Source organism: Numida meleagris, chromosome 6 (assembly GCF_002078875.1).
Source record: "Numida meleagris isolate 19003 breed g44 Domestic line chromosome 6, NumMel1.0, whole genome shotgun sequence".
Taxonomy (NCBI): Eukaryota; Metazoa; Chordata; class Aves; order Galliformes; family Numididae; genus Numida; species Numida meleagris.
In genome coordinates this window covers 37,866,944-37,881,680 of record NC_034414.1, presented here as the reverse complement: position 1 = coordinate 37,881,680, position 14,737 = coordinate 37,866,944, and the positions used below count along the sequence as shown (strand labels likewise).

Sequence of the window (14,737 nt, the reverse complement as noted above, 5' to 3'; positions counted from 1 at the left end):
TTTCTTTCTTTCTTTCTTTCTTTCTTTCTTTCTTTCTTTCTTTCTTTCTTTCTTTCTTTCTTTCTTTCTTTCTTTCTTTCTTTCTTTCTTCCTTTTCTTTTTGAAAGCAGTACATAAAAGACACAAGACTGCAAGTATGCAGTAAAATCTGTTGAGAAGTTTATCCTCCAGCTACTGCACTGCCTGCTTCCCACAAACACTTTGCTGCAATCTTCTCTCTTTTTCAAATATTTTCCTGTTTTGTACCTTTAAAATTATCAGTGCTTGGAAAAGTCTTGTTAAATCTGAGAGAAGTCCTGTTTTTCCTTAGACTTAACAATGTTTCAGATACTGATTAAAAAGGAAACTTTCCCTTTATTCCTGAAGTCAGTAAGAAATATTATGGAAAATTGCGTTAACTCTTGCAAATCCCTCTACAACTATAAAAGTACAAATGAGATCGTCCCTGCTGTTTCAGTCAGGCCTATGAACCTCAGAGCAATAGGATATTTATAAGAAAATTCCAGACATAGCAGTGGTGCCGTGATCCATATGACCCAGTTTCCAGTCTTTGTCTATCCTCCTGTCTTTAAGGAAAAACAGAGGGGCATAAAATGAAAACTTGGAAGATCACAAATCATTGTTATGACTCATTATAATGAATGATTTGTGCATTATTTTATGGAGTAGTTAGGTTGGATTGGGGAAAAAAATGAAATCCTCCTTTCTAATTTTCACCACTTTATGTCAATTTTCAAGCGACTGTCTTTTCTAAAACAACGGTGCTCTTTTTTCCATACTATCCTAGATAACTAGTGAGTTTTTTCAGCTGGGAGAGTGTGTTGTGATACAAAGGTGCATTCTTGACCTGCTGTTGTCAAGAGTCTGTTAGTGTTTAAATTACAGCCTTAAATCTTATTTTCTGGTGCTTATATGTGGGCCATAAAATAGTTGAAGTCAAACTTCAGTAATTTTCAAAATGTATTTACAAATAGGATGAATAATCTGACTGGGAGAAGCTTATTAGTCTTGCAAAAAAAAAAAAAAATATATATATATATATATATATACATATCCTGACAGCTTTGCAGCAATTGTGATTCACACTGTTTTGGATACTCAGAAGGAGTCTTCTGGCCACAGCATACAGCCTGTATTCTAGATTCTCCTGAGTTTTGTTGAACATTATTTTTTGTTGTTATCTATTTGTTACAAGAAAAATAAAAAATCTACTGAAGGGTAAAAACAGATGCTACTGCTGCTACTACAGAGTAGTTTAGTATACTACTTTAGGGAGAACTCACCTTCTTTATCTTCATGCTATGAGTTAATAGGGTATATTCTGAAGTGTCAAACTTTTCACATCGTAGGATATAGTTTACCTTGACAGATGAAGATTTGCTTCAAGTGTGGTTATCTATCTGTTGAGTCTAAAAGACACTGGCAAGGTACCATTTCAACACACAGCAAACTTAAACTTACGGGATCACGTTTTTGTTTTTCTTTTTACAAAGAGGGAAGTGTACTCTTTCAGATAAACTGTGTTACAGAAAGCAAGAGGGTTCCAATATTTTACTAGTTTTACTTTAAGTTGAAACAACAGAGAGTCATAGCGCTTCAGAGGAAATTTCATCCTTAACTCGCCTTGTTGTACCCTACTGTATGTTAAGAGTTGCTGAGGTTGCTAAGCACTGCCTGATAATGAATTCCATATAAGCTGCAATATTGGAGCACAGCTGGGTGGGTAAGAATTGAGTTTCAGTCTTTAATTCAGAATTTCCTCATTTTACTAGCTTTATTTCAAATTAGTGCTGCTTGAAGCATGTGGGTTTTCTGTTGCTTAGCTATTCGAATTAATATAAGTAAAATGACATTTTAACCCAGAATCAACTTATGCATAGAAGGTAATGCCCAATTTACATGTATTTGCCATCAGTCTTTTTAAAGCGTTTGTTCGTTAATAAGAAAAGTCATATGCATTAAGGTTTTCAAATACAGAGTATTTCACTGTATTTTTCAGTAGGGTAAGCTGGGTCATATTCTTTCCAGTATTTTAAAAACCTCAGCCACGATGTCTCAATCAAATCTTAAATATATTCCAGCACAAGCATGGGAGGTTGGGTGAACACTCAAAACTAACACTTCTTTCAGCAACTCACAATTTGATTTTGGCTCTTTTCCACTGAAAATGAGTTTGGATTTCTGTATTTCAACATTTCTTTCCTTTGGGAAAAAAGATACTTTTGGTTATCTTTACTACTTTGGCCATAGGGAACAAGTGTAATGTATATTTTGCTGTGTTTTGCAAATTTTTGGTGATAAATCATTTTAATTCGCATTCAAAAAAGAATACACTAAGCTATGATGAGATTTATCTCATCAAAGAAATTAGAGTGCTAATGAATTCTGAAAAAAATTAAACAATCCTTCAAAAATGCCTCCCCCAAAATCTTGTCAGAAAGCCGCAACGATTTTCCTGCCTTCTCAGAAGGAAAAGTGCTGTGTGATTACCAAAAGGAAAACTGAAATCAAAGCTTTGTTTAAAAAAAAAAAAAAAAAAAAAAAAAGTAGAAATACTTGGCTGCTTCTGTAGGAATTGTTGAAGAAAAAAGTATCTTTTTCCTGTGGGATATATATTTTCCAAAGTGCATATTATTTCAGTACTTAAACTGGCAGGGTTTATGAATAATGATTACTATTTGTATTTAAGAGTAATTATTCATTTGAATCCTTCCTGTAGCTTATCAGATACATGTTTTGTTTTACAAAGCTGCTTGAAGATTTGCCTTTGTATCTTTTTGAAGTAATAAAGAATAACCTTACTTTTTGTAGGCAGCTAAATTATTCGTCTTATCTGGTATAATTGATCTCATAACAATTTTAGATGATTGATAAAATTTTCATGCTTTTAAAGTTTTCAAAGGCTGTAATTTGCAGAGGCTCAGTAACGGAATCATTGATCTTAGTAATGGCACAGGGCACAAGAATGACTCTACTGGATTAGGCTAAATTCCATCTAATCCAACAGAGAAAGGTCAAAATTTTTCTAATAGCAATTCAACTAAGATAAGGAACTGGACATTTTTTTAAGCAGAGACATGTTACACACAGAAATCAGCCAAACCGCATTCTCATTTTAGCCTGAATTGGGACTGGGTACTGGAGCCTTTATGTAATATAATCTAATATCTGACCTCTTGTGAAATATTTTCTAGTCGTTAGTTTGTATTCCTCATCACTGTTGTTTCTTTATAAGCTGCTTTGAAGGAAAACATACTAGACTTTATCCAAAAGTAATGAAAGCCAGACATCTGTTGATTTATTAGGCCATCAGTAATTACCCATATGTAAAATCACAAAAAGAAACTTCATCATCTCTGACAATGCAAAATTATTCCTCATGCTGCCAATTTCAGTGCTTTGTCCTGCTTCGATAAATGACAGAAAGATCCATAGATTTTAGGAAGTAAAGATTACAGGAGATTTCAGAAATAGAGTATCATTCTTAAAAACAAAATGCTGTTTTTACTGTTCCTAGTTTCTGCACATTCACCAGCATAACTAAGCATATTATACGCAATAAGATATAGACAAAAAACACAACAAGTCTTTAAATTTACCTATTACTTTTACAGTTGTCACTTCCTAGCCAGTCTTATCTTCATGGAATGATAGATCCATAACTGAAAAGAAAGGCGGGTACTTTGTGAGGACTATGTAGGAGCTCAGAGCTGCCAGTTGTACCTGGGCAGCCAGAAACACAAGAGCATAGCAGAGCTTGGAGGCTGGGTGCTAAAGCCAGGTGTGCGTGTGCAATAGGTGGCAAGGACACCTGCTCTGAGCCCCTTTTATAGGTTCACCCTGATAGGGAATGTACAACAGTGTCAGTACAGGAAATTCAGGATAAGGTAGTAGAGTTCTCTTTGAACATATAATATACTGGACTTAGAAGTTAACTGGGTCAGAGGCCTTGCTCCTCCAGTGTCAAGGTATGGTGTGCTTGCACTTCCAATGCCAGGTTTAAGTGAACAATACAAAGGCTTTTCTGTTACCTGGTCAGCACTGAGTACTGCCAGTGTTCTCAGTATTTTAATCTGTCAAATAAAAGCAAAATTGAACAACGCTGTTTCTCTGACCAACTTTCAGTGAGCAATGAAAGAATGGTAGTTTTTGTTTAATTTTTTTTTGTTGCTTTGAACTCTCCTACACGTATGCACGTGCATCGATGGAATATGATTATTAAAAAATCTTTAGGATCTAAGCTTAATTTCTGCTATATTTCTTTTTCAGAAAAGAATTGAGTAATTTCTATTTGACCACTATAACTAGTTATTTTTGTTATTAGGAGAATTATCAGGGGAGATTTGCGTTAAACAGTGATGCGGGTTAATCTGACCTGCTTCTGGTAATGTTTGTTTTCACTAAATATTCTCTTCTAAAGCTGTATATAGAGGAAAAATTATTTCAGCCACTGTAACTTCTGTATACTTTGTTCCACGTACCTAATGGAAAAGTTATTGCAGTGTTAAGAGAAAAAAAGTAGTTCTTCATTAGTAACTGACAAAATACAGCTCTTGTTTCTAAAATGCTTTGTTACACTCTAGTGATATATATGGTGCTGCTTTCTTTTTCCCAGTGATATATTTCGTACAGTGTTTGATAAATAAATCAGTACATATGAGAATTCATCAGTTTGTGTTTGGTAACTTTTTATTTGACCTTTATATCCAATGATTGATGTTCTAACTTGCATAAAAGTCATCTCTGCAGAGAATTTTGTGTTTTGGGGTATATTTACAATTATTTCCATTATTACTGTTCCTTTCTTCTTCAAAAATAAATGTTCCTCCAAAATGCATAGAGGTAAATAAAGTAAAAAGCATCATGAATTGCAACTAAGTGAATAAAATTTTCATGTAGGTAAATTTTGAAATCAGTTTTGATAATACTTCTCCTGCCATGATTCTGATAGGATAAATGTAAACTGTATGAAAGCAGATAAATTCTGTGGTTAGATGGAGGCAAATCAATGTCTACAATAGAGAATGATTGAGGTAAGGTCTGTTCTTTGCCTGTTCTCTGTATTACTACTTTATTGTACTTGCATATGTAGTTGCAGTTAAATAATCATCAAAGCAGTACGAGAGTGCTTAAAATACGACCTCTGCAATGGCATAATTTATACCTTTGCCTTGAAGTAATTGGGTTGTTTGTTTTGAAATCTCGTATTTGGTTCTTCAACAACTCATATGATTTACTGTTAAAATAAGTGTCTGAATTATACTCTCAATTTTGTTATTATCCTGTAAGTAGCATATGCAATGCAAAGAACCCGAGCCAGAAAAACAAAATGTATTATCAAGGTCCATTTTTCAGTGCAAGGTTTTGCATGAAATCTAAGCATCAGTGGATAGCTCTAACCAGTAGTAGCACCTGAATAAATGTTTAAGTTAGCATAGTGAAATATTTTTAAATTATGATGCAGTTATTTTTTATTATAGATGTGAACTATTAGATGGTGTATATTTATACAGAGCTTCAGGCTATACATTCTTGATCAACTTATTCTACTAGGAATAACTACAGAGGTGTGTCTGAAATCATGGGAATTATTTTAAGTGCAGGAAAACTATAAATGTTGTTTTCAGTTTTCAGAATGCTGTACATTTGTTTAAAAGTTGTTTTAAGTTTAACATTGCACAGATCATTTAATTTGTTTTGTTGTTATGCCACATGACTCTCCTCTCTTCTTTATATCATCTGAACAGCTCAGCAAGTGAGATTATTTGCTTTGGTCCCAATCATGGGGAAAAATGTTAGGAGCTTTATTCAAAATAGAGTAGAACATACGATAAAATCCTAACAAGATGTAAAGAGAGGGAAAATACAGCTGAGACTGCCACTCATTGGCAAGCACTGTGACATGATATAAAGTCTGCTTCACTGAGTAAATGTTTTTCTCTCCCCTGAACTTTGTGGTTGAGAAACTTGTGAGCAGCACTGCATACAAGCACCAAGAAAATTTTGTATTTATGAATGAGGATGGGCTTTGTAATCCCAGTGGTGAGTCTGGTCCATATCACAGAATTTGGTGAGTCTACTACACATCACACTGTAATTGTTCTACATAGCTGGGATTAGCAGCTCACTTGAATTTAGATACACAAATAACAATTTCTTTCTTTCAGATTTTAGTGTAACTAAAAGAATTTCAGCATGAATTTAAAATTTTTATGCAGCCCAGAGCAATACATAGAAGGTAGAGGACTGCTAGGTAACATTGCGATGAACAGAGTTTGAACGCTACAAGTACAGATAATTTAGTGGCAACATCCACAACATGCTTTGATGAGACATTCAGCAAGTATGAACAAAAAATTCATTGAGTGAAAGAGGAAGAGAGAAATGTATGTATGTACGTGTTTATGTATTTATTTATTTTCCAGAAAGAACACACATCTCCTTCTGCTCTTTTAGATACAGATTGTGCTAGAAAAGACTATGTAAAGGACTTTCGGAATAGGATGCTTTTGCAGGAATGTTAAATTTAAAACAACTTCTAAAGTTTTGCAGGAAAACGCCCAATGGAATGAGGATTTTATAAAACTTGGAATAAAATACTGGCCATTATAAAGTCAACAAGAACTGTAAGTTAGGCATGGGAAACAGATGTGTGTGTTTGTGTAGAGCTGAGTCATTGTTTCACAATATGAAGTACCAACTGTTAAAGGCCATGTTACTCAGAGAACTGATGAAAGCAGTCAAGCAACTTCTGCATTATGGTGTTGCAGGCTCAGCATGTTGAGAGTTATTGATCAAGGGTTGTGATCATAAAAATGCAGTTTCCTGTACTATCAAAATAATAATTTAGGTTTATTCATTTCACAAGTGGTAGGTGGAGTGCTGATTAAAGTGGATAAGTTAAAATGTTTTCAGGGTTTTTGAACATAGTTCTCAATGCAGACACTGCATTTTGAGCAGGCCCCAAGACTTCAAATGAGTTTATGTGATTTCCACTTTTTGATCCCAACTACATCTCTTCTGGGGTAAGCAGGGAAGGACATTGACGTTCTCTTTTAAAATAGTATCAAGACACTGGTATCAAACAAAGCTACCACAAAGGTGGTGTTCAAACACGAGGGCATAAAAGATCAAGTCCCACAGGCTGCTCCTCAGTAAGGAGACTGCAAGGATCCCAGTGGCCTGAGGAGCCAGGGGTGAGAACAACAGGGGGGAGCCTGGGAGCAGACAGCAGGTCCAGGTAGGAGGAGATCACCTGGGACCTAACACGTCTCCATGGCTCTGCCAGCAATTGCAAGGTGGGACCTCACTGTGGACAGCCAAAAATGAGAAAAAGGAGAGGGAAGGAAGGTTATCTGGTGGTAGTTTTTAGGGTGAGAAAGCTCTCAGTAAAGACTTCCAGTGACTTGTGATGCTGGTGGTAGCAGTGGGCAATTTGCCTCCCTATCTGGTCAGCACATCGCTGATCAATGACTGCATGTAGTGCCTTTCAGACATCAAAATAATAAATTAGATCAGAAGTTAGTGCTCTGATTTTATTTATAGATTTGTTTATCATTTTTGTTTTAGCAAAGCTAGTATCTTGCAAGGTAGACATCCAGTTTTCAAAAAATGCATGAAATTCAAGGGTTTTATAATGTTTTTAGAAAGAAACGGATTTGAAGCAGAGAAAGCCATTATGAATCCCCCAGTAGTATTCATACCTCTAAACAATCATTAAAAACAGGCCAGATTGTTTTCTGAAGTGAATGCTTTCACTCTTCTTTATTAATAAGATTAGTAATACAGGCTGCTGCCTCCAGAAAAACTAACACACATTTTTTCAAGTCCTCCTTGAGCTTCTTATAACAAGTGCTGGTGATCAATTAGCTAGTTCATTAAAAAGTTACACATGATTTTATTGAGGCAAACAATTCTAAATCAAAGAATCCAATTCGCAGATCTAGGTTGAAGCACATAATTGGCATGTATTTTAGGATTGCTGTTAAAGCTATAAAAAAGATTTACTAGGGAAGGAATGGATCCAAAAACCCTAAAGGAGGGAATATGTTACTCATGTGACTCAGTGTTACAAATGGACTCATTTAGTACTAAAGCCTTATCTACTTTAAAACAAAATGAAATAAAATAAAAATAAATGCAAATCCCTTTTATTTAACTTTTTAGTGAGAAGTTGTCCCTGTGTTTCTTCATCTGAAATAAATTACATATTTTATTATTTCATGTATTTTGCTATGATATTCAGTATTGCTATCAAAGATGTATTTTTAGTAAGTCATTTAAATATATTTGAGAAATTGACAAAGTATAGTTGTAAAGCCAAATTATATAACATACTTTCACAGTGTTGTTGATGTGCACAGCGGGTGATTAATGCTGCTGTTCTACAAGCACTTGTGCATGTGCGCTTAGCTGGGAACCTTGCATATGTTCTGGAAGGATAAGCTTGAGCATATGCAGGGCAAGAGAGAAGGAGGGTGCATTATTCTGAGGATGCTTTAGAAACAGTAATGCTTTGTTCTGAATTTACAAGTCAGACGAATCTTGAAACTTGAGAAAAGCTTTGGGTTATGAAAACTTTCCTTTTGAAATATGTACATGAGAACAGCTAACTTACTGGTGAATTTTTGCAATTTTGCAAAAAGGTATAAATAATCAAATTCTACAGATATTCATATTTGAATAGTCTACTTTCTATTATAATGTTGGTTGTTTGATTACCGCAATGTAAAAGCTTCTGTAGCTGATATTACTGTTGGACTTAGTGCAATGACACTGAGGCATTTTCAACTATTAGCCTTCCCCAGGGTTCTTTTCAGACAAAATGTTATGCATCAGCTCTTATTTGAGCGTAAGCCTATTGAATAGCATTCTCCTCTCTGCCAACTTGGCAGCACATTCTCCTGCTAATAAAAGAGGTTACCCCAGATAGAGATCCCAGATGTGCCTGAACTACTTTTATTAGGACTATGGAGGGCTCAGTGTTTCCTTCTGACTGTTTTCAAAAAAGGTGTGGGCTTGCTTTCATAACTACCCAAAGAATTATATTACATCACTGGATTTTTTTTCCTCAAAGTGAATAAAACTTTAGATGTGTTAGCACAGAACACAGCTTAGGAAATACTGATGTTTAAAACAATAAATGTCTTTTGTCCCAGTATAAACATTGATTTGATCCTACTGAATTCTGGTGAGAAAGAAAGCACTACTATTTAACACATAGTTAAAAGTACCTTCATACCTCTATATTTTAATGAGAGCTAGTGTGGTAATCAGAATAAGTAACAATAGATGTTTCTAAGAAGAGCAATGGTTATTACTTTTTCAAAAGAAATTTATATATTCAGAAAACATTCTTATTATACTTAGTGATAAAGCCAATTAATGATTGCCTGATAGAGGGCTCTTACTGCTTCTATCAGTGTTTGTTTTGGTTTTTGGTTGGCTGGAATTCTATATAGTAATCTCAACAGTTATAGAAGATATTTTACTGCAAAAAATGTATTTGAGATTTATCCATACTGTTTCATTGAATGTCTTGTCTGCAGTTCTAAAACTGCAAAAAGTAGGATAATCTAACCGGGATATTGAATAAAATAATATAGTTTGTTAATCCTACTGTTGCTAATCAAAAATTGTAAATAAAAATATGTTTACAATCGTAAATCAAAATCTTGATTTTCCTTTCCAGGGTTAACATTTCTGTTGAAATGTTTATTGTTGTCAAAATATGAATGGAGAAAACAGAGTTTTAATTAAAATAATTCCTTGTTTTGTTTTATTGTTTGTCTTCTTAATAAACTGTGGGAAATGGCCATGTCTCTGATTGATTTTTATTGAAATTGCATCAGATATAAAAAGAAAGAAACTGCACAGTGGACTCATTTCAGAGTGAAGCACTTGCCAGTATTCCATTTCAGAATTTCAAAAACAGGGTTTGATTCAAAGGCTCCCATTAATTTCAGTGGGCTTTGGATCAGGCACAGGGTTAACAGCTTATTTTTCAAACAACTAGAAAGAGGTGTAAATGTCAAAGGTGATAGTTATACTGCGAGTTCCATAAACTACAAAAAAAGCTACTACTAAAGCTCTATTTTTCCTTGGTTTAACAGCTTCTATGAAAACAGTGTTAATAAGTATATCAGGAACAGTATATAATAATGAATCAGATACGTAAAAAGACCTTTAAAACTCCTTTTATATAAAAATTGGAAAGTTAAAAGTGTCTTAAAATCCCAAACTTCTCATGCTGTGATGTAAATTGTATTTTTTTTAGGTTCCAAATTCAAAGAGGGAAAACTGATCCGACCAGTTACAAGAGCCTGGGGGACTGTTTTAGGACTATTTTCCAGAGAGAAGGGTAAGACTATATGTTTTTAAAATTGTCAATTTTATGTGACCTTTTTTAATCACCCATTTTCCAGACATTAGATCCTCTTTATATTTCACTCTTAATGCAACTATCAGAATTCAGCAAACATTTAGACTTACATAATGATCACAATGTGAAAAGTCCTAGCATTGCTTCCACTCACAATCCCAAATTTTGCCATTAGGATATGTTTAAAGACTGTGATGAACAGCTGTGCAGACACTTGAGTGAACTCTGCTTCAGTGCTGGGAGCTGGAAGGCCACAGCAGTGGATTTCAGTGTCTAGGCTCTTATATCCTGTTTTCCTGGTTTTCTGAACTAGCTCAGCCTGAGCTTGAGTTGAGTGAAATGCTTGTTTCCAAGCTCTGATGAACAGATATTCCCAGTTAGCTGTGGTATGCAATGATTCCAAGACCTCTGTGAGTAAAATTCCACAACTTTTCAATTGGACAGAATATAGAAGAGAATTTATGGGCCTTAGTCACCTGAATCGAACTGGCTTCAGAAGGTACCACTGCTCTCTGAGCCACAGCTCCTCGAAGGGACGTGGGCTCTGATTCAGAGAGGCGTATAAATACACACTTAATTTTATGGCCAGTCCTGTTAAAGCCAGTGAATGTAATGGGACTGATCACATGCTTAGTTAAGCCTGTTATCCACGGGAGCTCTTCAGGAGCTAGCCTTTAATCAAGGTAGCTCTAATTAGTCAATCTCAGTTTTGAGTAGCTGGTAGACTTTCCGTAAGAACTTTGCAAACATAATTGCAACCTCTTTTTGTCCATATATTGAACAAAATGGAGCTGTGCTCATAAAGAGCAGTATAGATACCACATGTGCAGGCAATGTAAGTGCAGCAGGGCACAGATTTCTTGTGTCCAGAAGTTGCACTGGAAAAAAATACCAGTGAAAATGAAGAACTAGACCAATTTATTTTCTTGTAGATATAATTAGCTAAACTACACTACATAAGTACATAGATATAGAATTAGATTTGAATTGCTAAGGAGAGACGTAGAGATGTTTCACAAAGATGGTAAAAGGGCGAATTGTCACATTTGCCCTTGTCAGTGATAAATTTATTTCTGATGAAAGACTAATGCTGTGCACTATACCTACAAGGTGCTGAAAAGCCCCAGAGCTAGAAGGACCACAAAAATCATAATTTGTGGCTTCTGGGGTTTTCCAAATTGAGTATATTCCTTCTAGAAAGAACACTTTTTATGCTTTTTCAATAGAAAGGTAGTAATATTTATTATCATGTCGATCTAATTTTTTTCAGAACTAGATTCAATATTTAAATCAGTGAGCATTAAGTCTATTTATCTCACCCAAACTCACTGTTATTTTTATGTTACTGAACGAGTCTCAAAAGTGTAAAATGAAAATGGGGAGGCATATCCGGAGAATGAGTCTAAATCAAGAGACTGCTTCCAAGCTAATTTATTTAGGATCTTGCTTTATTGCCTGTATGATTGGATTGTGTGATTAAATATTTATAAAACCCACATGGATAAAATAGCAGTAGGACACTGCAGGTTTCAATGTACCATGTAAGATATCTTTGCCTTATTATTAATTTCGGGGGGAAAGGGAATAAATGCTTTATCTTTCATTTTTTTATATGTTCTACTCTTCAAATGCTTCTCAGAGATACAGCTATGTCCATTCAATGGATTTGATTTTGTTTTTACTTTCTCAATTGTCAGTGTGATGTGTTAGTATGCTACTTGGCACACATAAACTTTTTGACTGTGGAGAAATGTTGAAGGGTCTGTGAATCAGCTTCAGAGAAGAAAGATGAATGTTGTGGCCTTTTTTCTGTGGAATACTTATGCCTCAATACTTGAACAAAACTAGATTTTTTTCTATAAATTTATGAGTATCAAGGCTTGAAACTTTAACCACGAATGAAAGATGATTACATGACATTATTAGATTTAAATAACTACTGAGCAGGGACTTGCACTAAACTTCCATCAGGGTAGAGCTACTGGAGATTTTTACCTATCAGTTGCAAATATAGACTATACTGATGTAAACTAAAAGCAAATTCTTATGAGTATCTACTTCTGTCCAGAAAGTTAGGGACAGAAATTTACATTAAATTAGTCATCAGTAGTAAGCACAAGGCAAAAAATAGGTGAATCTCAGATAAAATATAATCTTAAATGTTGGCTAAAAATAAACAAAAGTAATCAACTAAACCTAATACACTTGTCTGAATCCTCGAGTCTGTTATTCCCTTCTGCGCAAGTTGTCCAGATTCTGCAGGTTGGTGATTGTGACACTTGAAGGGAAATGAGAGGGATGATTGTGAAATCTTTATGTTAGTGAAAACCTTCAACCCAAATACCCTCTCCTTGGCTGGCCACTAAATTATGCAGAAGAGAGCACCAAGAAAGGGCTTCATATTTAGATACCAAGTAAACATAAACAACACATAAGGTATCCAGACTTGAGCATGTAAAACTGGGAGAGGGTCAAATGAAATGATGCCCCATGTCTATTCCATTAAAACTGCCCCAAGCAATGCCTCCTTCATCATTTTATATTGATTTTTAGAGATAATCAATTTTGTGTACACTGATATAAGGGATCTATGCACCTCACTCTAGTGCTTAGAATTGCCTCCCAGCATACGTAATTTTATGTTACGTTGATTACAAAACAAATTCACAAAGTCTGGGAACATAGCGGAAGAAGAAATTTTACTAGTGGCCTGCTCATGAAAATGCTTACATCCAGGAACAGTGCTTGGGCTCCTCTGTACTTGCATTTTCAATAATAGCAACCACAGTGAGCTAGAATGCTAGAGCCAAGTTCAGACAGGTAAGAAGATCACTCCATTGCATTAATTTTTGTACCATGTTCAGGTTATATGAAGAGTAGATTTGCAGAATTGGTGTAAAAAGTACTTGCATTTATTAATATGTATGTAAAAATTTAATTTGCTTCTATCTCTCCTTATGAAAATTGGTGTCTGTTACTACAGCATCTCAGTAATAACCTGATATTTTCATGAAAAACTCTTTCATCAGAAATGGTGGCCAGGATTTCTTTAACCATCACTCTGATTTCCTCTGTGCTGTAATGAAAAGGGCAGAGAAAATGTTTCCAGTCTATCCACTAGGTGAAATAGTGTCCTTTTCAAAGATTCTGAAGATTATTTTTTTTTCACAAAACATTAGAAATTTCTTAAAGAAAAAAATACAGAGAGATAAAAAATAATAATAATAATAAAAAAAAACCAGCTACAATAGCTCCCTTCCCCCAGCTCCCAAACTTTGAAGAGCTCTTTAGATGGAAATAAATTTCCTCCATGGGGATCCATCCCTTGAACTCTTTTCTTGTCTTACAAGAAAAGGGGGGCCACAAAACATAAAATTTAATTGAGACTCACTGAAGGAAGGCTCAGCCTAGCAGAGCATTAAAGGTCACATAGTTTTCTATTGAAGGCAGTTGTGAGTATTCACTACAGGGCTCTTGTGAGCTTGTGTTGGAACCTTCCAGTTGCTGCCAATTGCATAGGGACGGCAGCTTCATGAATCCTCCCTGAGCAAACTCTGCTTGGCTATATTCACTAGGAGCCTTGCCTCTGCATTTCTCTGGTTTCACTTACGAGATGCTGCATGTATTGACGGATCTTTGACAGCAGAGGTAAAACCACCAGGAGTATATCTGTTTATTGAGGGGTGACAGCTTTATAGCCAACATAAAAATAATCTGATGTTTATTGGGGAAAATGTTTGGATAGAGGATTAACTGAAACCATTAATAGTGAAAACTTTTCATTGTTTTTAGGTCCTACAAATAAGAGATTGACCATGTTAGATGACTGATTCTTGTATTGTTGACATCTTCACTACATTTGTATTCACTCACTACTTTGATAGTGACTTAGATATGAATATGAAATGTAAGAATAGACCAACAGTATAGCTTTATATTAAAGACATGTGGTGTTGTGTCTCGTATTAGGAATGGAAAACTATGCCCATCTGCACTGTCTTAATTTAGAGTAGCACTAAAATGAAAGATGCCATTATTTTGGGTCTGTAAACAACTTTGTCCATATAAACTTAAATTTTCATGGGCTCATAATTTTAACAATAAATGTTCTGGCTTACAATTGGCTTTTTTGACAGGCGCTTTGTAAGGAAACTTGTTACTTTTTTCATATGTTCATTAGCATGCCTGAAACAGAAAGGGTAGTAGTGTCCTGGTTTCTAATTTCATAACTCAACATTTTAGTATGTTACAGTTTAAAGTTCTGTTAGCTTTTCTTAGAGCTAAGATGGTCCTGGGAAACTACAAAACACAATAGTCATTGATCATTTAAGACCTCATTACTTCTGCTGAGTAATT

At 34.9% G+C, this 14,737-nt stretch overlaps 1 protein-coding gene across 6 annotated transcripts in view; it reads left to right on the top strand.

Moving 5' to 3' along the window:
* The window catches only part of SLC25A21 (solute carrier family 25 member 21), a 238,127-nt gene that overhangs the window by 164,234 nt on the left and 59,156 nt on the right, over positions 1 to 14,737 (top strand). For all 6 annotated transcript variants that reach the window (XM_021401832.1, XM_021401833.1, XM_021401835.1 and 3 more), the window contains one exon: positions 10,277 to 10,360. In XM_021401832.1, the coding sequence (XP_021257507.1) occupies positions 10,277 to 10,360 (84 nt within the window). The remainder of the gene's footprint in view (positions 1 to 10,276; positions 10,361 to 14,737) is intronic.